The sequence below is a fragment of the Triturus cristatus genome, chromosome 9 (assembly GCF_964204655.1).
Source record: "Triturus cristatus chromosome 9, aTriCri1.1, whole genome shotgun sequence".
Lineage (NCBI taxonomy): Eukaryota > Metazoa > Chordata > Amphibia > Caudata > Salamandridae > Triturus > Triturus cristatus.
Window position 1 is genome coordinate 1,163,487,381 of NC_140592.1, and position 25,334 is coordinate 1,163,512,714.

A 25,334-nucleotide genomic window follows, 5' to 3' on the forward strand; every position below is an offset into this window, starting at 1 on the left:
GCCAACCAAATAACTTTATGAAATTCGCATGCAGAATATATGCTTAAGGTTCAAGTCAATTAAGATTTATGCCAATTAACTTTGAAAGCACAGTATTATTAAATCTTAAATTTAGTGCTGGTAATTAAACACTTCAAAACTCGAGTTCATTTGCTGCATAGCAGCCACTGTGAGATTTGCTGTTATGAGCTTGGTATTTTAGCACAAAACACAGTGATTTGAATGGTGTCATTGCTTGTTGTTATATAGCAAATGCTGATCTCCACCATACGTTTTTAGGTGAATTAATATAAATACGGTACCTTATCTCAGAGAGGCTGGTAAGAATGAAACTCAGTTAGGGGTGGCCAGGAGTAGCAGCTCCCACCCCTGGCTTGCCCTTGGGAACTCGTGGTGACACTGCCCTTGTTGGTTTCTACCCCTGCACCAGGGCTAATGAAGGAGGCAGGAGCAGACATAGAAACTAAGGAGGGTTTTAAAGGGCCTATTAGTGTGTGAAGTGGCCCATACCGGACGACTTAAAAAACCTTTCACTATAAGAGAGAGGAGGAGGGGACATAAACAAGGTTCGTTTGGCTAGCGACTAGCCTGAGAGCCACACCTCTCTCTCCCCTAAAACTCTAGCAAAAGCTTCAGAGGCTACCACTAATCTCCTAGGGAGGTTGCAACCCCCTTTATGGACGTCAGCAATGCAGAACCTCCACACACAAGCTGGAAGGCTGCTCTTTGCAAGGGTTTCCAGCTCACCTTGTCTAGCACTATGATAACAGCTCTTCCCCGGGTGACCATGTGAAGGGAGCCAATAGTGTGACACACGCTCACACCGTGTGAGGTAGCAGTTCTAGCTTCCACATCTTTCCCTTGCTGACCCTAGGCCCTTAGGAGCAGGTAGGAGGCTGTTGAAGGGCTTGGACTGGGATCAGAGATCAACTCTGTGATGTCATCAGAGGATTGATGATGTTATTTGCCTAACACTGCACCTTCTGTAGAGAACTCTGTGCAGCTAATTTGTTACAGATTGGAATCGATGCAAGGCAGACCCGGCCTTTTCAGCTTTCTGAGGCCAAAAAACACGAATACTATTCAGCTGGATAATCTGTTCCTTAGACATTGAAATAGAAACATCATATTGGTATGAATTGGGTATTATAAAACAGCAAGTCTGTTTCGAAAACTTCTGTCAGATTGCACACTAGGAACTGCAGCTACCGTCCCTGTGGCCCGATTGCATCTTTTAGAAGTGAACCATCCGCTGAACACACAAGTGCATTTTAACAGCGCAAACTCCTTTCTTGTGAAATCCGGACTGAAATCCGGACAATTAAAAAAAATATGGGTCACGAACCAACTGAGCCAGCGTCAAGGGAATGCACCGAGGGCTCCTAGAAATGTACACGTTATCCTAAGCGGCAAGTGCCAGTGGCAACACCAGTGGCCAGTGGAAAACAAAACAAAAGGACTCACTCGTGTAGAGAAAAAACAACAAAAACACTAGAAAGCCCTGTTTTCTGCTAAAATATATTTTTCAGAAAAATATATTTTAAGCAGACGTGCTGACCCCAACCTTCGCCCCAGTTACAGCCCCCAAGAGTCCCTAAGATCAGCGCCACCAAAGGGAGAACACGACAGGTATCCTCCTGCCTGCTGGCTCGGAACATTTCAGCTGGCCTGGCCCTGCTCAGAGTAGGACACACACACGAACAGACAACACCCTGACGAAAAGAAGACCCATTTTTTCACAGAATCTGACCTGACTGAGCTCATCAGGGTTTGAGGTCAGTGCTGCACTGCTGGGGCGGCGGGAGGCCCGTGGGCCGTGGCAGTAGGAACCAAAAGGCTGCCAGCAAAAGAGGGGTAGGAGTCTAATAGTGCATGGGGATCTGAGAACTTCCGTTCAGAAGTACAATCATTTTTGTGAAGTAACTTATGTCACGCCTTGAACTCGTAGAAGGCCGGTGTTTATCTTCGGTTTGATGTCAAGGGGGGGGGGGGGGGGGGGGGTGATTAGTGACTCATGACAGTTTAGCATTCTGCCTCCAAATCATGCTCTTCCGTGTTTGGTGACAGAGATATATGGCTGCACCGTCAGATCGTCAAGTTCCTATAGTACAGATAAAGGAATGTATGGAACTGTAGGAGAAGCAATTCGTCATATCACTTTGAATTAAAGCCTGCAAGCAATGGAAGAAAACAAATCCTGGTCATACATGCGTTGGATTTAGTTACAATCCTCTCATGCTTTCTCCCTCCTCAACTTAATCACGGTTTTTACAGGGTGTGCATTTCGAAGTACGTAAGGCAATCCACATAACATTAAACTAGACCATCCGGGCAATATGATCACACGGAAGAACACTCATCTTGGAAGAAGGGAACAACTGGGCAACTTAGGTAACCAGTTTTAGCCGGACTCTCTGAGTGGCTTCTATCTTAATCATTCTGTGCTCGTCTCCGTGTGTGTCTCGGGCTCGGGCTCGGCTCGGGGAGTCGGGGCCGGCCAGGCCCAGGCACCGCGGCCAGACTCGAGCCGAGATGGTACTCAAGCCAGGCAGCCAGCCACCACCTTGCTCTGGCAGCCAGGTCGTCCGCCCTGGCCCCTGCTCACCAACAGCAGGCAGGCTCACAAATAATACATTCCACACTCGGGGGTCAGGGCGCTAGAGTGCGCTGTGCTGCCTATCTGCGCAGAACCGGGCCGGGGATTAAACAAAAGATATAGGCCAAGGCCCTGGGCCTGGGCATTGGGGGGCGGGGGGAGGTGGCCTTTACCTTTTGTTTAATCATCCCGGCCCGACCCACAGTGCGGTGCCATGATGAATAATATGATTGCAATTGCAATTTGCAAAAATACAAAACAGTCGGAAATGACATCAGTCAGTGACTCACCTGCGGCGGCGGGCGGCAGACAGCAGGGGCTAGAAATAAGTAAATTAGCTAGAAATAAATTAAAGTATGGGGTGCCGAGAGATGGCCATTCGTCGTCTCAGTCTCTGGCTTAGTTCTGGAATGCGGGTCACGCGCACTTTTTATTGCGCGAGCCCTAAAGCGCATGTCAGCACCAGCCGCCCACCCTAATGTGGGTGAACTGAAGAGACCGCGCAGACGCGTTGGTGGAGACATCCGCGCGCTGGGCGCGCGCGACACGCCCCATAGTAAATGGTGCTGCTCTGCTCCAATGTATTATTTATACAGAACAGATGATAGGGAGAAATTAAGAGAATCCAGAGATTGATGATAGTTGTGCTTTTTTTGCCCCGCACGGATCGAGGAGCGAGTGAGACGCAGCCACAGTGAGTAAGTGACTACTGTACTGAACGTACAAATAAATCGGCCCCAGCAACAAAACCGGCCCCCCCCCGGCCAAAAAAACGGCCCCCACCCCTGGCAGCCTACCGGGGGATTGCCCGGTGCCCGGCATTGCCAGTCCGGGCCTGCTAGTATAATGTAAACTTGCTATTGTTTTTTTTAACAGTACTTTAATGCTATTGCATTACATGTTTAGACATTTAGAAATGTGGTACCTGTGTGTTTGGTGATGCCTCCTAGTGCCTACTTTATTTAAATATTATATGAGGAAGTGACAAGACTAAATTCTACTCTGGTCTTTCCAGGTGAGGTATCTCTCCTAGTGGAAGGAAAAATGTGGTCCTAGGTCTGACATCACACTTAGAGCACAGAAGTGAACTTTAGTGTTGTCATGTCGTGTGTTTGTCCCACTAACGTTGTACCCCTGCTTGGTCAGCCTCCGTACCGGTTCAAGTGACCCCATATGGCAGTGCCAATTGTAATCTTTCTGGGGTACTTGCAGTCGGGCAACAGACAGCTGGGTAGTGGGAAGTTTGCTTATAGTATTATGTTATGTGGGTTGACAGGGGCTTTATGGTTGTGAGGGCAGGTACCCCAGAAAGTTTACAGAATAAATAAAAAGGGAAATAACCAGTCAGAATAAATGAATCTGGAGAGGAACATTACACATCTAGCAGCACTGGTCTATGGTCATAATAAGTATTTGAATACTCACCAGGGTCTCCGTCTATGTCTAAGAGTTTTCCAATTAGCTGCTCATACATGGTACCCACTTTGGCACTGCCGCTTCCCGCCGCCACAGTTAGGTGGTAAAGCCAGGTGTCCTTGAGAAAACAGATTAAAAATGAAGCAAGAAAAAGATTGATTGAAAACAAAATCGGCACCTTGCCTCTGTGCCTATGAACTCATGTCTTGGGTTCTCTGTTTTTATTTGAATTCTGTTTCAGGCAGTATGTCTGCAATCAGAACACAGCAGTGTTTTGAAGATTAATAGCTGCTGATATAATTTAAAAAAATACCCAGTGAGCCATACAGGCGTGACGGACCCTAAGAAGTCAGAATAGGGATAGACCTAAAGAAAATGCTAGATTGGGGGCCTGGTCTGGATCGCACCAAGGAGGACTGAGACAAGATGCTAGTGCCCCCGACAAGGATGTGCAGAAGTAATATTGAAGTGCTCAGGAGAGACAGATGAGGGCATGTCTAGTGCAAATTATCTATTGCATGACCTGTGGATGGACTGTATAATTGTAACCTGTTAAGTGTAATAATGTGATAGTTTGTGAGTTTGAAATGCAATGGATGACAGATTAGGTGTCCTATGAGATGGTCCTGTCGTTCAGTAGAAAATTGTCCACTAGAGGCTGTAATGCCTGTTGCATTCATTTGATCCTCTGTTGTTGAAGATACAGAGACTCTACAAATTCTGTTTTGAGCAAGATGGTTTTTAGGCCGAAATGCAACACCAAAGGAGGAAATTTCTCTAAAACATCACAGTAAATTTCTACCTACTTTTTCGTGCCTGGTGCCGATAAGGAGGTATGTGGGACTCTGGTCCACAGGATGAATAACCAATGTAAAATGCGAGGACAGCAATCCACGTCCCGTGGCTTCGTAATCTTCATCTGAATCACAGGACCGGTCAACCTCTTCCACTTTTGCCTCCCGGATCTGCAGTCGACCCAAGGGACACTGGGAAAAAAGAACAGCGTTCAGAGAATGAGAACCTTTCTACACTGTACATGAATGGATATTAAAAACAAAGATAATGGATTCATTAAGCAAAACTATTTATTGTGTAACAATAGGGAGAAGGTGCCTTAGTACGATAAAAACACAGAGATAGATCAATGTGTGGGGTCTGGTTTGAAGATTTTGCATCTCTTAGCCATTGGTCCAAATCAGGTATGTGGGTATCAAAAATAGATAGCCCTGGGTTTGTTTTGCAGCTAGTGTTGGTGGACTAGTCCTGTTTGTTATAGGTGTTGGTGGACTAGTCCTCTTTGTCCTAGGAATGTCTTGTTTCGCTTCATAAACTTAGTCTTCATCTTCAGAGGTGATTACCTCATGAGGGGATGAACAAATGGTGCCAGGGCATGCAGGAACCAGGGACCTTCAGAGGTTCTGACACGTTATCAAACTGTTTTTCCTACCGGTACCTTTTGTGTACAATTGATATTTATCGTCTATCTATCCACCAGCCACTAAGTGCCACCGCTTTCTTTAAATGTCCTCTTAAGATCATTTGCTTGTTTGGCATTTTAGCCTCTAAATTGCAAAGTGCTTACTATTCGGTGTTTTCGTTACCCCCTTATCTACCTACATCGATGTTAGGAGGAAAAGAGGATAAGTGGGAACGAAACAAGAGACTTTGCCTTTTGAACATGGTTTAATATAAAAATAGTAAAATAAAAAGTCTGAAATGAAAGAAAATCAATAACTATTTAGTGCCTCTCGTCATTTAGTTATTTTTAGGGAAGGCCACCCTTCTTGGTACCTCTTATGTTCTTCACACTTCACCTAATTTTTTGTTCCTTCCCTCCACTCTTCAATGTATATTTCCCCGTGGTTTCTTTCTCCGTTTCATGTAGTTCTAGTTTGGTCAGAGTTTCTAAAAGATTTTACAAAGATAAAGTTTATCCAACTCAGGTCCTTCCTGGAAAGCTTCTGGATGATCTGTCAAGCGTAAGCCAAGAAAGAGGTTGTCCCAAAACGTTCATTTATCATGTTCATTCCCATTGGAAACTTCGGTTGTTGATACCGAAAAAACAAGTGAACAAAATGATACTAATTTTGGCATGAAGTTAAAACTTTACTCAGAAAGTGTACTTTTTGTGATCTTCTGTAAATCCATTCAGCAAATTTGAGGTGCTCAGGTGGTCATTGCAGGTTAAATAAAATGACAGGACAGTTAGCTCTGCTGGAGTTCTGCAGTACTGACAAATTTCCAAAATATTGCCCTCTGATTTGCAGAGGGAGCTTGTTTTCCCGTTGGCCATTTCAGTACCACTGTACCTGGCCGCAACATGGAGAAAAAGTTTGCAGCTGCCTTTTCAGGCATGTGGGACTTAATCCCTGTGCCCTGACCCAAAAAAAAGATACAAGAAGGCTGCGCAGTGACACCAGAGGGACAACCGCACGGGTCAAAAACCTTTTTTTTTCGTGCCATGGGTATTGCAGTACTCCAGCAGGACCCAGCGCAGCCCTTCCCGTAAGCTACAACTGTACTCATGTAGGAACAGCCAAACAAGCTTGGCCCGCTTCAACCCCCAGGAACTCACAGTACTGCACAAGTTTCTCGGAGGTAAACGTACCTGTACTGTGGTACCGACAATAAATTTAAAAAAATAATAATATATAAAATGTGGGTTAGAGGTCCATGAGGTGTTGGCTGCCTGACGGGGTTTGCTGCCTACAGTAAACCCTTAAAAAGGAAAATGCTACTTACCCAGTATTCATCTGTTCTTGGCATGTAGAGCTGTAGAGTCACATGCTGTGCATAGACCACCATCTAGTGTTGGGTCCGGATGTTTGCACTTTGTTTTTGTTCGAAGAAGTCTTTTCCAGTCACGAGGTAGGTGACTCCTCCTTTCAGTGATAGTGCGCATAGGCATCGACTCCACTGTTCGATTGTTTGCCGCAGAGGGTGATAATGGAGTTAGTAAGAGACGTCCATGTATGTATGTATCTAAGTAAGATGTAAAACTGCAACAGATATAGGTACCCGGGTGGGCACATGTGACTCAACAGCTCCACATGCCAGGAACAGATGCATACTGGGTAAGTAGCATTTTCCGTTTGAGGCATGTGAGCTGTATATCACAAGCTGTGCATAGAGTAAAAAGCAATTATCTCCCAAAGCGCTGGCTAACCTGTAGCTGTTGCAGTGGTTTGAAACAGTGTATGTTAAACTGCTTGGCCTACACTAGCTTGCTGTCTTGCTAACCCCTCTAAACAATAGTGTTTTGTGAATGTGTGAGGTGTAGACAATGTTGCAGCTTTGCAGATATCATCTATGGGTAGGTTTACTAGAAATGCCATAGAAGCCCTTAGTTTGCGAATGGAGTGTGCTCTAGGGGGAATTGTTAAAGTTCTTTTTTCTTTTGCACAGCATATCTGAATGCATTTGACTATCCACCTTGCAATACCTGACTTTGATATTGGATTGCCTTTATGTGGTGGAGCAAAAGCAACAAATAGTTGTTTTTTGTGGTAAGGTTTTGTCCTTTCTATATAGTAAAGAATAGCTCTTTTCACATCTAAAGTATGTAAAGCACATTCTGCCACAGAATCTGGTTGAGGGAAGAACACAGGCAACTCAACAGATCGGTTGATATGAAAGGCAGACATGACTTTTGTTAGAAATTTAGGGTTGGTCCGCATAACTACTTTGTTTTGATGTTTTTGTAAGAATGGTTCTTCTATGGTTAGTGCCTATAGCTCACCCACTCTCCTCAGAGATGTGATAGCTATGAGGAAATCAACCTTACAAGTAAGAAATTGTATTTCACATTTATGCAATGGTTCAAAGGGTGGACCCATTAGCCTGGTGAGGACAATGTTGAGATTCCACACTGGAGCAGGTGGGAGTCTTGGAGGAATGATTCTTTTAAGTTCCTCCATAAATGCTTTGATGACAGGCACTCTAAAAAGAGACCGGTGTTGTCTGTTCTGTAGGTATGCAGCTATTGCAGCAAGATGTAAGCGTATTGAAGTATTGAAGAGTACGCTAAATTGAAACGCTGCAGATGTAGTAAATAGCAAATGATGTTTAGAACTGAAGCGTCCAGTGGATCTATTTGATTGTTATTGCAGTATATCACAAATCGCTTCCACTTTGCTCCATAGCATGCTCTTGTGGTAGGATGTATAGCCTCTTTTATAATATTTATACAGTCTGGCAGAAAATTAAGGTAGCTACATAAAAACACTAAATGGGGGTCCTAGGGAAAAGATTTCTCCACCGGACCGGGGTACTGACGGAGAGAGCGGTGCCTCTCCTCTGAGCTGTCGCCAGGTTGAGGTTTGCAACATACCCAGTAGTTACGGGTACTGTTACTTTTCACTGAGCAGGAACTGCAAGTACCTTTGGTTCCGGGTGTTGATAAAACGTTTTGAAAACGTATTTTTTATTTGTCACACATTTCACTTAGCAGTAGCGTTTTAGTAGTCCTGAAGAAAGCCTGGTCCGAATTAGGGGCCTCACGGCTGAAACATGTTGACCGTAATCCACCAATTTACACGTGCGCTTTAAATACATATCGCAGGTGCAATGTTTTTTAATCCTGACAGCGAGCACTCACGAATAAAGCTTAGGTTCTCTCTAGCCAGTTTTAATATCACTTCACTCACTTTAATTCTTTTTCTTTGCGCTGCGTTCTCACTCACATTAGAAATCTCCTTCGGAGGATCTAGTAGATCCAGTTAGAGGGGGTTGTAGCCCTCAGAGGAACTAGGGCTTTTCCTCTGGAAGGAGAATCCCAAATGATGAAGCATGCCACCCCACCATAGGTGGGTGAGGGATTTCGTCCTAAAGGGATCTTTCCCATAGTGTTGTTTTGATAGTGCCTTACTGCATGGTTTGTTTGTTCAGGTAACTTAGACCCAAGGATTGTTGTTGTATGGGAAGATTAAGGTAGCCAAACTCTAAGATTTCAGGTGCCAGATCGCAAGGTTGAGATGGCTGGGATCTGGATGTCTTATTTCTCCATGGCTCTGAGTGAGCATATTGGGGGTGAAGTGAAGTTTTTGGTGAGGACCTACTGAGAGCTCCAACAGGGTTGTGAACCAGGGTTGTCGAGCCCATGTGGGAGCAACTAGGATTAATGTCAGGGACGCTTGTCTGAGCTTCCGAACCACTAATAGAATGAGTGGGAGAGGCGGAAAAGCGTAGGCAAACATCCCTGACCAATTTATCCATAGTGCATTGCCCTTGGACAATGAGTGTGTATGTCTGGATGCGAAGTCTGGGCATTTTGCGTTTAGGTTTGTGGCAAACAGATCTATGTCTGGAAAGCCCCACATTTGAAAGAATGGGAGGAGAACTTGAGGGTGGAGTTCCCATTCGTGGATCTGTTGTCTTTGATGACTGAGCAGTTCTGCAATCTGATTGTTTACTCCTGGAAGGTGTTCTGCCAGGAGAAACATTTTGTGATGTATGGCCCATCTCCAGATGGTCTGTGCTAGTTGTGACAGCTGGAGAGAGGGTGTCCCCCCTTGTTTTTATATGGGGTCAAGACAGCTTTGCCTACTAGATGAACCTGAAACACTTTGAACGCTAGAAAAATTGCTAGCAGCTCTAGATGGTTTATGTGGAGCTGTTTTTGCTGCAGGCTCCACATTTCCTAATTTGTATGTGTTTGGAGATGAGCTCCCCAACCAGTAAGCGATGGGTCTGCTGTTAGCACTATCTGTGGAACCAGGTTGATGAAGGGCCGCCCTTCTGAAAGATTTAGTGTATTCCACCACTGCAGAGAGCAATGGGTGCGGCTGTCCACCAGCACTAGATCCGATAACCTACCCTGAGCCTGGTTCCACTGACGTGCTAAGCGTAAGGGACTATTAGTATGCAAGATGCCATCATTCCTAGTGTTACAACAAACAATTGATGGACGGAATGCTGACAATGCAGACATTCTCCCCCAGTCAAGAGATCTGGGTTAAATCCATCGTTCTTGTACCGCTTTGTTCGCCATAAGTTGGCAGGGTATGCTCAGACGTGAGTCCCTTGCTCACTTTGCCACTGGATTCAAGCAAGCCTGGCTGAAGACGGCTGAAATGCCAGAAACCGGTCCTAGGAAGCTTGTTTCCGGTCCAGGGAAGGCATGGCTTGACAGTTCGGGCTGGACTGTTCCCATGAGGCACAGGGTCAGACTGATTTGCATATGGCCATGTCTGAACTGGGGTGGCAGAGTGGGCTAAAGAACAGTGATGGATCAAACCCAGATCTGTTGACTGGGTGGGAGTGTTTGATTGGTTCTGATGCTCCGTCCATCACCACCCTCTTTTGTACCGCTTTGTTCGCCATAAGTTGGCAGGGTATGCTCAGACGTGAGTCCCTTGCTCACTTTGCCACTGGATTCAAGCAAGCCTGGCTGAAGACGGCTGAAATGCCAGAAACCGGTCCTAGGAAGCTTGTTTCCGGTCCAGGGAAGGCATGGCTTGACAGTTCGGGCTTGACTGTTCCCATGAGGCACAGAGTCAGACTGATTTGCATATGGCCATGTCTGAACTGGGGTGGCAGAGTGGGCTAAAGAACGGTGATGGATCAAACCCAGATCTGTTGACTGGGTGTGAGTGTTTGATTGGTTCTGATGCTCCGTCCATCACCACCCTCTTTTGTACCGCTTTGTTCGCCATAAGTTGGCAGGGTATGCTCAGACGTGAGTCCCTTGCTCACTTTGCCACTGGATTCAAGCAAGCCTGGCTGAAGACGGCTGAAATGCCAGAAACCGGTCCTAGGAAGCTTGTTTCCGGTCCAGGGAAGGCATGGCTTGACAGTTCGGGCTGGACTGTTCCCATGAGGCACAGGGTCAGACTGATTTGCATATGGCCATGTCTGAACTGGGGTGGCAGAGTGGGCTAAAGAACGGTGATGGATCAAACCCAGATCTGTTGACTGGGTGTGAGTGTTTGATTGGTTCTGATGCTCCGTCCATCACCACCCTCTTTTGTACCGCATTCCTAGTAACTGCATGAACACTGGAGCTGGTAATGAGTGATGAGGCTGAAACTGGCAGAGCAGAGTCTGCATGTTGCGGATTCTGGCCAGATTGGGGCAGGCCAAAGCCTTTTGTGAATCAATTGTGGCTCCCAGATACACACCTGTGTGTTGGATGGCTGTAGATGAGACTTGGACAGGCTTACTGTGAATCCAAGATCGTAGACCAACTGCACTGTTTTGTGAGTGTGATGGAGACAGCTTTTTTGCGAGCTGGCTCTTATGAGCCAGTCATCCAGATATGGGAAGACCTTATCTTCGAAGGTGAGCTGAGACTACTGCTAAGCACTTGGTGAAAACTCTGGGTGCATTTGTTACTCCAAATGGGAGCACGTTGAACTGATAATGCTGTCCTGCTACAATGAACCATCAGTATTTGCAATGAGCAGGATGTAATGGGATATAGAAATAGGCGTCCTTTAAGTCCAGAGTGGACAGGAAGTCGCCTTGTTGAAGTAGTGGAAGTACGTGTAGAGTAACCATGTGAAGATGGTCTGATTGAATGTATAGATTGAGTTCTCTGAGGTCCAGTATAGGTCTGAGAGATCCGTCTTTCTTGGGAATTGAGAAATATAGGGAGTATACTCCGGTTCCTTGATGTTTTATTGGGACTGGCTCGATTACTCCTTTTTCTAATGGAGAATGAACCTCTTTATTTTTTTTTTATAAGGGTGAGATGTTCCAGTGACATTGCATGTGATCTTGGAAGAATGTTTGGGGGAGTGTCTAAGTTCCAGGCAGTAACCAAACTGGATAATTTGTAGAACCCATTTGTCTGAGGTGATGGTGTTCCAGACAGGGAGAAATTAAGAGAGACGTCCCCCGACAGGAGAGGAATGATCGGAGGGTAGTGGAAGCAAGTCACTGTTTGATATTAGCAGGGCCTTGTGTGTGGAGTTGCCTCTGCCTCTTCCCTTACTGTTGTTTCCTCTAAAACCTCCTCTAAAATATCCTCTTGATGAGGGCGATTGATTGTTGCCCCTGTAAGAGGAGGAGGGATTTTCTGTGGTAACAGTTTTGGAACCACCCCTGTAAAAGGAGCGGTGAAAGGAACCTCTACTAGCAGGTAATTGTAAAGCCCCCATGGACTTTGCGACCTCAGTGTCCTTTTTCATTTTCTCCAGCGAGGTGTCAACTGCTGAGCCAAATAGATGTTCCTTGTCAAAAGGTTGATTAAAAATGGAGGCCTGTACCTCAGGTTTGAAACCTGATATTCTTAACCATGGGAATCTGCGTAGCAACATGCTTGTGTTAACTGCACGTGCTGCTGTGTCAGCTGCATCTAATACACATTTGATGGAGGTATTGGTAAGGAGTTTTCCTTCTTGTATGAGATTATTTGCCATAGCTTTATGCTCATCAGGCAGATATTTGATACGTTTTTCCAACTCATCATAATGACCTCCATCATATCTGGCTAACAAAGCCTGAGCATTGGCAATGCACCAGTGATTAGCTGCTCGAGAAGCTACCCTTTAACCAGAGGCATCAATTAACTTGGAATCTCTATCGGGGGAGGGGTCTCGCCTGTTTGTGAATTTGCTCTTTTACAAGCATTAGAGACCACCAAAGAGTCTAAGGGCAGTTGACCTTTGATATAAGCAGGGTCAGTAGGTGCTGGTTTATATTTTTTCTCAACCCTGGGCATGATTATTCTTGCCCTGACAGGGTCTTTGAAAACCTCATCTGCATGCTTAAGCATCCCCTTAAGCATTGGTAAAGTGTGTGTTGTTTTTTGAGTGGAGCTTAATGTCTCAAATAAGAAGTCCTCCTCTAAAGTTTCCTTATGTAATTCCACCCCATGATAGTGAGCAGCTCTATTAAGAAGCTCAATATAACCTATATTGTCAACAGGAGGAGATGGCCTTGATGGATAGAAATCGGGGTCAGTGTCTGTATGTGGATCAGTATTATAATCCTCCCATGGATCAGCATCTTGTGGCCTGTTGTCATCACCATCCCCATCTTCCTGTGGGTCAGGTGATAGTGGCTGTGGTGTATTAGTGGGGGTAATAGGTAGGTGAGGATTAGTAGGTGAAGGAGGTTGAATATCAGGTGGAACTGGAATATCAATATGATGTGCCAATTTCCTTTTTTTCAGGTAATTTGGCATGAATATGTCCAGTATCTGGGTTAATAATCCGTTCTTTTTGTTTCGGATCCGGAGGTGGAACATCGGACCACAAATCGTTTGTTGGAGTCTTTTTCTCTTTAGTTGTAGTTTCGGCGTAAATAAAGAGTTTCGGCTCCGAACTCTTCGGCACCGAAGATTTAGGCTTGGACAAAGATGGAGGATGGACATGCTTGGTTTTCGGCGCTGAGGATTTCAGTTCGGTGCCGCTAGGGGGTCAACTCGATGCTGAGCCGGAAGGCTTTTCTTGTGTTTTGGCGCCAGGCCCGCTGGCGGGGGGCTAAAAACTCTCTCGGTGCGGACCTTGGCCCGAAGGCAGGGGACAGACCGGAGCCTTTTTAGGTTTTGGTTGTTGGGGCAAGGGGGTTTCTGTACTCACAGTAAATTGACCCAGTGTAACTTGCTCCTCTTCTTCCATGTCGGAGTCAGCTTCGGACACGGAGACATGTTCTTCTTCCTCAGCCCCTTGAGCGTGTTCTTGGTGGGAATCTTCTCCGAAGATGTCCGGTACGGAGCCGCCTTGTTGTTGCATTTTGTGACGTCGAGCCCGACGGTCACAGAGCATCTTCTTCGATCGTAACGGTCGGCACGCGTTGGAGTCTTTTTCGTCATGTTCCGGGGACAACAGTGATTGCGCACTTCGTACAGGTCGGTGTGCGGAAACTTGACACCAGGGACAGAGCTTGAATGGAGTCCGTTCCTGTTAGAAGGTGGTTCTGACACTAAGGGCCGCCCGGATTTTTTGATTTTTGAGCACCTAATTGTTGAGCTTTTACTGTGGGGGAGCCTCATAAATTGGGACTCACCCACAGTGAACTCAGGATGTAAGAGACTGCATGGGGATTTTACCGGTGTTCCCCTGGCTTGACCAGGCCACTGCGCAGCAGCTGGAGTAAGGGACACCGGGCTGGTTACATGCAGACACATGTGTACCTGCGTGTGCACACGTGTACGGGTTGCGCAGGGGAGATTCCTAGCGTGCGCAGTCCAGGAGCAGCTACAAAGTGAATGGTGTGGCAGGACTTATGCAGTATTGGTTGGTGATATGGAATAGGCTTTATACGCTGGAAAGAAACATGCCAGGGAAAGTCAGTGTGTTTTACTGTGTTTTCACTTCATTATTTCCCTAAGGGAATGTGGGGCCCATGGCTAAATTAACTTCCACAAGGCCTACAGTTTCCAGACATGTACTAAAGCCCTTTGTATTGGAGGTGAAAAGACGTATCCTGCAGAGTCCAAAGTCATATTTGTACTGCTTTTGGGTCATCCAGAACGGTCATATTTCTGTGAGCCAGCCAGGACCAGACCCAGGCTGAGGGCTGACCTCAGCTGGATGGATTGATAACCTTTCTTCCACAAGCTAGGGCCTCCTCTCCGAAGAGAAGATGGGAGGGGATACAGGCTCATCAATTAGCAGCTGTCACGGGGTGCCAGGCACCAGGCTGCACAAGGAGGGAAGGCAGCGTGGGGGATGAGGCTTCAGACATGTGGCCAGAAACCCTGGACGACGCCATTATTGAACAAGCTCAGAGGCTGGACAAGAAGGAGGGAGCAGGGGCAGGGACGTGATGTGTTGCTGTTTGATAGGACCAACAGAGATTCCTGCCAGCCCCCTACTCAACTTTTAAAAAGTGCTTGCACAGGAAGAGAAGGGCTCTCTGGGGTGTGCTCGGCTGAGGCTGAAGGTGCAGGAGCCTGGCGCAATGGGCAGTTGGAAGGAGAGACCCCCTGACTGCCCCCAGGACCCTATCAGCACCAGAAGAAGAGCCCAGGACTGGTGCACAGAAGCAGAGGCCTCTGCGTAGGGAGAAGAAGTCCCAGAAGGAGAGCCTGGCGAGAGGCTGGCGCAGGGACCCAGTGAAGACAGCACCCTGCTGAGTCAGAGACCCTGAGGGCGGAGGAGAGTGTACCCAGTGGCGGGGGCTGGTGGAGAGGAGCATGAAGCGCCCCATGGTGCCTCGCTGGGCATTTGGAAATCTGCTGTTTTGGTGCTTTGTGGCCCCCAGAGGAGAGGGGTCACCCTTACTTGTGAAAAGGTGCTGGGGGAGCCGCTGGAGAGGCCCAGTCTTCCCCCCCACAGCACGAAGAAGTCTGCCATTTTGGTGCCCAGAGGAGGGGGTCACCCTCACGTGTGAAAAGGGGTGCAGGGGGGCTGCAGGAGCCCCGCAGTCTCCCCCAGCATAAAGAAGAACAGTCCACCCCTAACTTTCACGGGGCATCTGAAAGAATAACCTCTCAGGGGCTCAGCCAGCCTTTAACACCTTCTAGGCTGGAACGAAAAGTTTCTTACCTGTCGGTGTAGTTTTGCAGCTTGAAGATCTTTCTGGATTCACTATGCTGTGCATTATTCCGCGATCTTGTGGTTGGATCCGGATTCGTAGTCTTTTCTTTGTTTTTTTTTTTTTTTTTTTTGTAGCCCAGGTGGGCGTCGACGTCCACCATTTGGTGCACCTCCCGTGACGTCGTCGTGCTTCCTGCGGAAGTCCCACCTTTGGGGCGCCATCTTCGGGTTTTTTTTTTTTTTAACCCTAGGCGATTGATTAATCCTTTTGTCCATATTTCTGTACGTTTCCACTTCTTTGATCCTATCCATTTCACCCCCTCTTCCTCCAGCCTCATCTTCCTGGCGGAGGTGGGTGGGTTCGCTAGTGAATCCAGAAAGATCTTCAAGCTGCAAAACTACACCGACAGGTAAGAAACTTTTCGTTTTGCAGCGTGAATCTTTCTGGATTCACTATGCTGTGCATAGATTTTGTAGCGGTTTTCCTATTTTTGTGGTGGCTGGGTGGAAGATGATCGCTGGTCGTTGAAAATGTGTTGTAGCACCTTCTGTCCGACCTGTGCTTCCTTATTCATTTGAATGTCCACGCAGTAGTGCTTTGTGAACGTGTGCACAGATGCCCAAGTTGCTGCGAGACAAATGTCTTGGATGGGCGTGTTTGCCAGGAAGGCAACTGTGGCCCCCTTCTTCCTTGTGGAGTGAGCTTGGGGCCCCTCCGTTAGCTCCTGTCCAGCCTGTTTGTGACAGAATTGAATAGTGAGGGCAATCCACCTAGCGATGGTGCCCTTGGTGACTGGTCTACCCATGAAGCTAGTAGCAAAGGACACAAACAGCTGCTTCGACTTCCTGAGTTCCTTGGTTCTTTCAATGTAGTGCATCACCGCTCTCCTGGCATCGAGGGTGTGCAGGGCCTTTTCTGCGTTTGTAGTCGGGTTTTGGAAGAAACTCGGTATCTGGATACTCTGATTCATGTGGAACGCCGACACTACCTTGGGCATGAAGTGTGGGTCCGTCCTCAGGACTACCCTGTCTTTGTGAATTTGAATGTAGGGCTCCTGTAGCGTTAGTGCTTGAAGCTCGCTCACCCTGCGTAGTGAGGTTATGGCCACTAGAAAGGCAGTTTTCATCGTCAACATTTGTAGAGTGGCCTTGTGAATGGGTTCAAACGGCGCCTTCATGAGCTCCGTCAGAACCACGTTTAAATTCCATGCCGGCGGCGGCAACCTTTTCGGGGGTGCCATTCTTTTGGCTCCCTCCATGAATCTCTTCACCACCTGCGAGGTGAAGAAGCTTCCACCCTTCTCACCTCTGGTGTAGGCAACGATCGCTGCTAGGTGTACCCTTAGGGAGCTCGAGCAGAGGTTACTCTTTAGAAGGTGTGTGAGGTACCTCAGCACCGTTGAGTCTCTTGTCATTCTGTTTTGCAGGCCCTTTTTCCTGCACCACACCGTGAATCTCTTCCACTTTGCGCTGTAGCACTTTCTTGTAGTAGGTTTCCTTGCCTCCCGTAGCACTCGCATAGTGCTCTGAGGTAACCTTAGGTGTGCGAACTCTAGGTCTTCAGGAGCCATGCTGCTAGGTTGAGTGTCTCTGGCTCTGGGTGCAGGACCTCCCCGTTTTGCATTGAGAGCAGGTCTTTTCTCCTCTCGAACCTGTATGGTTTGCCTTGCGCCATTTCTTGAATCTGTGAGAACCATGTCTGCCTCGCCCACTGTGGAGCCACCAGGATCAGAGTCATGTTGCTGGTTCTGCACTTGTCGAGCACTCTGTGCAACAGGGGTATCGGTGGAAAGGCGTAGGCAAATGTCCTCCACCAGCTTATCCATAGGGCATTTCCCTTGGATTGCTGATCTGGTTGTCTGGACGCGAAGCTTCGGCATTTTGCATTGTGGCGTGTTGCAAATAGGTCTATTGTGGGAGTCCCCCATCTCTGGAAGATTTTCTCCGTTTCCTGGCCATTGAGCTCCCACTCGTGTGATGCTGAGGTCTGTCTGCTTAGCCAGTCTGCCTCCACATTGTCCTTCCCTGGTAGGTGAATTGCCAGTAGATCTATTTTGAGAGGTATGGCCCATCTCCAAATCTCCTGAGCTAGGGATGAGAGAGGAAACGACTGTGTCCCCCCTTGTTTGTTGATGTAGAACATCGCCGTGGTGTTGTCTGTCTGTACCAACACCCTCTGGCCGAACAGGTGCCTCTGGAATGCCTTCAGGGCTAACAGTATCGTTTTCAACTCGAGGTAGTTGATGTGGCGGACCGCGTCTGCTGGAGCCCATAGACCCCTCACTCTGAGGTTGTCCATGTGCGCTCCCCATCCCTTCTGCGATGCGTCCGTGGTAATGGTCATTGTTGGGCTTGGTGGTGTCAGGCTTCTCCCCGTTGTTATGTTGTCTCTGTTCCACCAAGTTATCTCCTCCTGCACTGCGTGCGTAACAACCACTAGATCCTCCCAACTTCCGTTTGCTTGTGACCATTGCTGTTGCAGCCATTCCTGGAATGGTCTCATGTGCAGGCGTACATTCGGCACCAGCTGGATACAGGACGCCATCATCCCCATCATCTTGCTCACCGCCCTCACTGTCAGAGCTCGCCCCTTCTGGTAGAGCTGCGTCTCCTTCAGTAGAGCATCTGTCCTCCTGTCGCTGGGCACTACTGTACTGTTGAGGGAGTTGATCTTTGCCCCCAGGAAAATCTTTACCTGTTCCGGTTCCAGCGATGATTTTCCCCAGTGGATGGAAAATCCCAGATTTGTGAGGGTGTCCGTTACGCGTTTTGCGTGCCTCTCGCACTTCTCGCGTGAGTTTGCCTTGACCAGCCAGTCGTCCAAGTAGGGGTATACGTGTATTCCCTGCTTTCGTAGGTGTGCCGCTACCGCCGACAGGCATTTCGTAAAGACCCTTGGCGCAGATTTTAATCCGAAGGCCAGGGTTGTGAACTGGTAGTGTTCCTGTTCGATGTTGAATCTTAGAAGGCCCTTGTGCCTTCTGTTTATTGGGATGTGAAGGTAGGCATCCTTGAGGTCCACGGTGACCATGAAGTCCCCTTCTCTTATCTGTGGCAGTACCACCTGCAGTGAAGTCATTTTGAACCTTTGCGTTCTGATGAACTTGTTTAGGTAACGGAGGTCCAGTATGGGTCTGAGGTCTCCGTCTACCTTCGGCACCACGAAGTAGTTTGAGTAGACCCCTTTGTTGCGTTCCCTGAACGGCACCGTCTCTATGGCTCCCTTTTGTAGGAGTTTCCGCGTTTCTTCTCTGAGTATTGCCAGTTCTTGGGCCGATCTCTGCCTTCCCTTCGGCTTCCTGTTTGGAGGTCTTTTCTCCAAGTCTACGCAGTATCCGTACTGCACGATGTTCCGTATCCACTTGTCTGTGGTTATACGCCGCCACTCCTGAAGGTAGAACCTCAGCCTTCCGCCTACTGGTGATGTATGCTCGTAGGCTCTTGAATCTTCTCTTCCCCCTGATGACACTTTTTTGTGCCTCACCCTTGGGGACCTTACGAGGGTAGGCGTCTTCTTGCGTGCTGAGTCACTTCGAGGAGGGCTGATCGCCCCCTCTCCTCCTTTGGCCACGTCCGTTCCCTCTCCCGCGAAAGGACTGGCCCCGAGGTTGATATTGCCAGTTTTGCTTCTGCTGACTTTGTCCGTGACCTTCGCCCTGCTGACCTTGCTGGAACGCCTGGTGCGACGTCCCCTGTTGGCTTCCACCCCTACCGTAGGGCCTCCTCGAGGGATTTCCTCGTCTCATTCCCCTCAGCTGTAGGGCCCCCATGGACCTCGCTGTCTCGTTTTCCTTCTTGAGCTGGGTGAGCTTTTCGTCCACCGTTGCTCCGAACAGTGTCTCTCCGTTGAAGGGGGTGCCAAGGATGTTGTTCTGCACTTCCGGTTTAAATCCCGAGATTCTTAGCCATGCATGCCTCCTCTCTGTGACCCCTATGGCCATGAGTCTTGCTGAAGTCTCTGCCCCATCCAATGCCGTCTTTATACAGGAGTTGGCGATGTTCTTGCCTTCATCCACCAGGTGAGAGGCTCTCTGGCGGTATTCTTCGGGGAGGTGCTTTACTAGCTCCCCCATCTCATCCCAGTGTTGGTATTGGTGTCTATTGAGGAGTGCATTCGAATTCGCCATGCGCCAGTGCATTGCGGCGTTCCTCTCGACCTTTCTGCCTGTGAGGTCGATCCTCCTGCTCTCCTTATCCGGAGGTGGGCCCGAAGTTGCTGGAACGTTGGCCCTTCTCCTGGCCGTGGAGGCTATGATGGAGTCTGCGGTGACGCTACCCTTGATGTAAGGTGGGTCCAGGGAGGAGTGCTTATATTTCTTCTCTGTCCTGGGCGTGATCGACCGGCAGGTGGCAGGCTCCTTGAAGGCTTCTCTCCCCTGGTTCATCACGCTTTGTAGCATGGGGAGGAACTGACTCCTCGTCTGGATGGGGAGCAGTGTTTCGACGAGAAAATCGGCTTTCGGCCTCTCCTCGTCGAGTTTGACGCCGAAGGCCATTGCTGCGCTCTTCACCACCATATTGTATACCCCGATGTCGTCGGGTGGCGAAGGCCTCGAGGGGTACGTGTCCACGGCCTCCTCAGGGTTTTCGGTGTCGAGATCGTGCCATTCGACGTCGTTGCTGGTAGATGCCGCCGATTCGTAGAACGACTGTTGGTCTTCTTCCTCGGCTTCTTCCTCATAATAGGGCTCCTCTTCTTCCTCGAGATCCCTTGTCAGCCCTTCGGCGTCGAACTCGCCTTCGACCTCGACGACGTCCGCCGATGAAACCGTTGGAATCTTGAATTCCTTCATCCTGGCGTCAAACTCCTTCTTCCTTTGAAGGATGTTCTCCATTTCGGCCTCGAGCCGCCTCTTCTTTTTCTCCATTTCGGAGATGCTTTCGGCGTCGACCGCGGGTCTCTTCGATGAAACTTGCGTCGACGTCGAACGTTCTTTCTGCGTCGATCGGCCAGTTTCATGGGACGATTTCGACGACCCTTGCCTTTCGGCGTCTTTCTGCCCCAGGGAGTCCTTTTGTAAGGATCCGCTGGGCCTTTTGTCCGAAGTTCCCCCTTTGGACGTCGAAGTTTTCGGCGCCGGGGTTCCCTTCGTGGACCTTGACTCAGTTTTTCTCGAGTCACCCTCGTATTTTCGAGGTGTCTTTTGATTTGCGCTCGACGATTCTCTTACCTCGTCTTCTTTTTTCTTGTCGGTCTCTACGACCGTGAAGTTTTCGGCTGTCTCGGCGACGTTGTCCTCGTCGTCCGTGTCGAGGCCCAGCTCGTAGAGTGTCGGGGGTTTCCCTTTGCCATCCATGTTGGCGTTGGCTCTTTTCTGCTTCTCTCTCACTCTGAGTGTCTTCGGCGCGAAGGCTGAGCAGGCGTTGCAGTCGATACTCCGGTGATCCACCGGTAGGCAGAGGTTGCAGACCGGATGCTGGTCTTTCTGCGCGAACTTGTGGTGGCAGTTTGGGCAGAACTTGAATGGCGTCTTGTCCATTTCGCTCAGGGTCTCTGAGCGTGCATTCTCCAAGGCTGTCGAAGAAAAAAGGTTCGCTGGTCCTCTTTCTTCGCGCTCCTGATGAAATCTGTTCTATTCCTGATGTCTTCTCTTGATTCTATCGATGAAACTCGCTTTTCTTCCTTCTTCCTCCGAGTGAATTTCTGGAGCTTCCCGATGACGATCCAGACCCAACGGCGGAAAAAAGAATCTGAAGATGGCGCCCCAAAGGTGGGACTTCCGCAGGAAGCACGACGACGTCACGGGAGGTGCACCAAATGGTGGACGTCGACGCCCACCTGGGCTACAAAAAAAAAAAAAAAAAACAAAGAAAAGACTACGAATCCGGACCCAACCACAAGATCGCGGAATAATGCACAGCATAGTGAATCCAGAAAGATTCACGCTGCAAAACTTATGTTCTACAGCTGAGGGTGTACTATGAAGTGCATCACGGATTGAAGGGCTGAGTTGGGGGATGTCTGGAGAAGGGCATCCCCTGGAGGTGAAGTGGTGTAATTGCACCGAAATGCATTTACTATTGGTTATTTCTTTTTAGGTGGACTGAAAGTCACATGTGTAAAGTGAAGTACCTGTGTAAGGTGAAGTTAAGCTAAATGGAGTTATGTTGCTGGACCTTCCTGCTAGGGGGTCGGGCTGTATTTACGTAATCTCATGCTTTTACCTGGGATTCCTTTTAAAGTGAAGAGGCACACTGCAGGAGAAGTGTAGTTGCCAGGAGTACTTCTTTTGAAGGGACTGTAAGTCAAATGTGTAAGGAAATGTCATAAGCCAAGTGGGGTTATGTTGCCAGACAGTCCTGCTAGGGTGTCTGGCTGTATATGCGCAATCCTGTGATTTCATCTGTGATGCCCTTAGGGGCTGTAATTGCAATGCATTCAAATGATCAACCAAGGTGATGAGTACTGTCATTCTAAAGTGTGCGTAAACATGGATTCTTGCTGCTGCGCTTAGGTGAAGACCCCAGACTGCTAGCCCTTAAGATATAGAGGTGCATACTTTATGGTCAGTAGGAGATGCTCAGTCAGGGTCATGTGTCACCAAGGCAGGTTTACCCATTGTTAATGCTTGTTGAGGTAATGGGGTGGGTCGCCACTGGGATGGTGCCAGTGCGCAGGGCCCTCGCTCCAGGTTATGTTCAACTAACTGCATTGGGGGCAAGTTGATGTGCATACATGGGAATGGTGGTACTAGACCCCACCCCCCCTGCGGGAGGGGTGGAGATGTTATGCAAAGTCACAAAGTAATTCCAACAGCTTATGTATATTTGTAAATTGGTGCATAGTATTGAGTGGTGTGTGTGTTTAATAAATGTACTCTTACTTTTATAAAGCAAAGTACAGACTGGACAATCAATTATTGAGTGTTATTTTTGTGCACCTGCAAATGGCGATTACTAGCCCACACCACCTCCCTTGAGTAAGCCTCAGACTGCTCTGCAACGCTACCCTCTGAGAGTCAGGCGCTACAATTGGGTGTTTGGTTCCCAGTGAAGGACAAATGTAGTCATGTTATTTGTGCAGGCCTCACAGATGCTGCCTCGTTTTCCAACAGTTCCATTGACTGCTAGCGAGCCAAGCACGGGTAGGCCCGATGGCCCTCTATGAGTTTTACGATAGAAACGATACGCAGAGACTAGGAAACACAATCGAGAAACAATACTGTCGAGGGTAGTGGATTGCATGTCGAAGGGAACCCGAGAAATGGTCCAGAACTGGAGCACAGCAATTCACATCCAAACCGGATGGCGGAAAAAAACAATCTAACAATGGAGTCGATGCCCATGTGCACTATCACCGAAAGAAGGAATCACCTACCTTGTGACTGGAAAAGACTTCTTTGAACAAAAACAAGTGCAAACATCTGGATCCAACACTAGATGGCGGGCTATGCACAGCATGTGATCTACAGCTCACATCCTTCGAACAGAAAGTTATGCATTGTTAGCTTTCGTAAATCTTTTTTTGTTTTTCTGTCCTTACTCTTCTTTTTGAAAGTGTTTTTTTTGTATATATAAATTCAAATATTCTTGTGTGAAAGGCATTTTTGTCAAACACACCTGTGAATAAACCTGAAATTTCACAAGTACAATGCAGTGATTATAGAACTGAAGGCAAAATTAGGTTCCCGAGCTGGCGGAGTAAGGGGTAGGTCTTCCAGCAAGGCAGCCGTGGCTGAACTGATGTTAATAGTGTTAACGTACCCTCCGCCTGTCCCTCGAAGGAGTCGTGAGCCGCCCTGATTGGGTTGGTTCTAATAAGGTACCTCATTGTTAGGTTGCTTTAAGTCCTTGGTTTACATCTGACACTAATACTGGAACCAACCACTGTGATGATAGTATATACTTGGTCCTGAAGAACTGCCGAATGATCCTCCAGACACATTAGGCAAAAATCATGTCGACCACCATTATGTAGCCACCACTGTCCATTATCTCAGTGGTGGCACACATTTTCTGATTTTAATTGGGACCAGTGGGCTCGCTGATTAAATTTGATTTGGAGTACCACTCTCGGCACAATTCCCTCACACCTTGCACCCACATATACACCATGAGGCCCTATGCCCACACTGCACCTAACGGCTTGTGTCGAAAAGATCTCCAATAAAGAGCCCCTCATAGGGTGCACGTCAGGTATTGCAGCACCGGCCTGACGAGGAGCATGCTCTATGATGAAGCATGACACCCAGCTGGGTGTTTGAGGGCCCAAATACCAAAGGGTTAGGGTGTTAGAACGACCCAGCCTCTTTCTCTTCTTCTCTCTCTCTAAGGAACTGCACACCATATCCGCTTGTTCATGTGTATTAAACATCCTTGCTTTCTATTGAGGACACACAGGTAGCAGACATTTTACAAAATATTAGCATACTCTATAAATCACGAACTACTGAATGTAATCACCCTGTGACATTTCCAGGAGGTTATAGCTCCCTGGTCAGTCAAAGATAGTGGTTTAGAAATGCTCCCTTGCACAGTAGTACAAATTCAGAGCTGTTGCTAACACAGCCAGTAAACGAAGAAGGTGATTTCTTGCCACAGCATAGGCCTGATGTGGTGGTGAGCTGACAACTGGCAGGAGAAGGCATGCGCTCCCACATGTGTAGAGGTGGACAACTCATTGAGGAGGTGGGAAAAGAGGCGCCCGCTCATTATGAAGACCTGACAATGCTGACGGCGGCCTCTGATGAATAATGGTGAGGCAGACAGAAGGACACCTCTGTTAGTCATACTTTGGCTGGAAGCTCCACAAGGATGTAATGACTTCTCCAGCATACGACACAACTGCACAACTCAATCACAGTCAGTCTCTGTGGTAACTCATCCTATTGGAACTAATGCTTAGCAGCTTAATTAAGAAAAGGGCCTATTAAATCTCTGGTTGTAGCATCTGGCTTTGAGGAAGTGAAAACTCTAAGCACCAAAAGAAGTACATTATAAAAGAAGAATCAATCTAACTCGGGCTGGGAGCAAGGAAAGCGAACCAAAATTCAACATCTGCTGGCATGCATCCAGGCAGCAGTGCATGTGTAAATCAGAACGTCTCAACAGCTGGAATAAAGAGAGATACCTTGTCCTCGTTATTCCGGTAGTAGTAAAAGGTTTTCCCAAGCAGGGCACACCACACGAGTTTGGAATGTCCATGTTTCACCTGCAAAGAGATGGAGACAATGAAGAGAGAAGAAGTCCAGTTACACACGGTTGAGGGAACGTGCTCACAGTGTAGATCAAGGAGTACCATGACAAAGTCGGGCTCGGGTGTGGGATCCTTTAAACTGAAGTGCACACACACGCACACGCAAGTGATGATGCTTGGGACATCCACACCCCTGGAAAAAAGGTGGTCATGACTGGATACTTTACACAGAAAAACATGTTGAGAGGAAGCCCTATAAACAACAAAATTACTAAATAAATGACACCCAGTTGCACCTCATACCTGCTAAGATGTACTGAATGGAAACAGCTGCTAAAAATACATTTTAGTCCTCCCCAAATGTGGAATTTTCTGTTTAGACAAGCTATTTTTTTTTTAAAGCAGATTTTGGATTGTAAACCAATTGTTGGGTGGCTAAAGAGATCAAATGTATTTAGTGGATGGCTTCTTAGAGCTATGTGACTAGATTCCTTGCTGAAAGCCAGGAAACTGGAAAAGAGACAAAATGTCCAGCACTTGGTAGAACACCCTAGCTAGCTCAATTATTGGGAAATATAGTGCCCTCACCTTGCGAGTGATGATATATCAAGACCTGCCTCCTGGTTATTCATTCGAAGCTGAGAGCACACTCAAGACCATGCAAAGGACACCTGCAAGTCTATGGAGGCCTGATTCAAAAATTGCTACTGGTAGTCATAAAAAAGTTATTTCTCTACAACGACGTCACCGCCGGAGGCTG

At 47.8% G+C, this 25,334-nt stretch overlaps 1 protein-coding gene across 1 annotated transcript in view; it reads right to left on the reverse strand.

Annotated features, from left to right (window-relative positions):
- The window catches only part of PLEKHH1 (pleckstrin homology, MyTH4 and FERM domain containing H1), a 380,707-nt gene that overhangs the window by 130,951 nt on the left and 224,422 nt on the right, over positions 1-25,334 (reverse strand). Inside the window, exons 15-17 of the mRNA XM_085627151.1 lie at positions 24,509-24,589; positions 4,819-4,998; positions 4,022-4,130 (exon numbers count right to left, since the gene is read on the reverse strand). Of these exons, the coding sequence (XP_085483277.1) occupies positions 4,022-4,130; positions 4,819-4,998; positions 24,509-24,589 (370 nt within the window). The remainder of the gene's footprint in view (positions 1-4,021; positions 4,131-4,818; positions 4,999-24,508; positions 24,590-25,334) is intronic.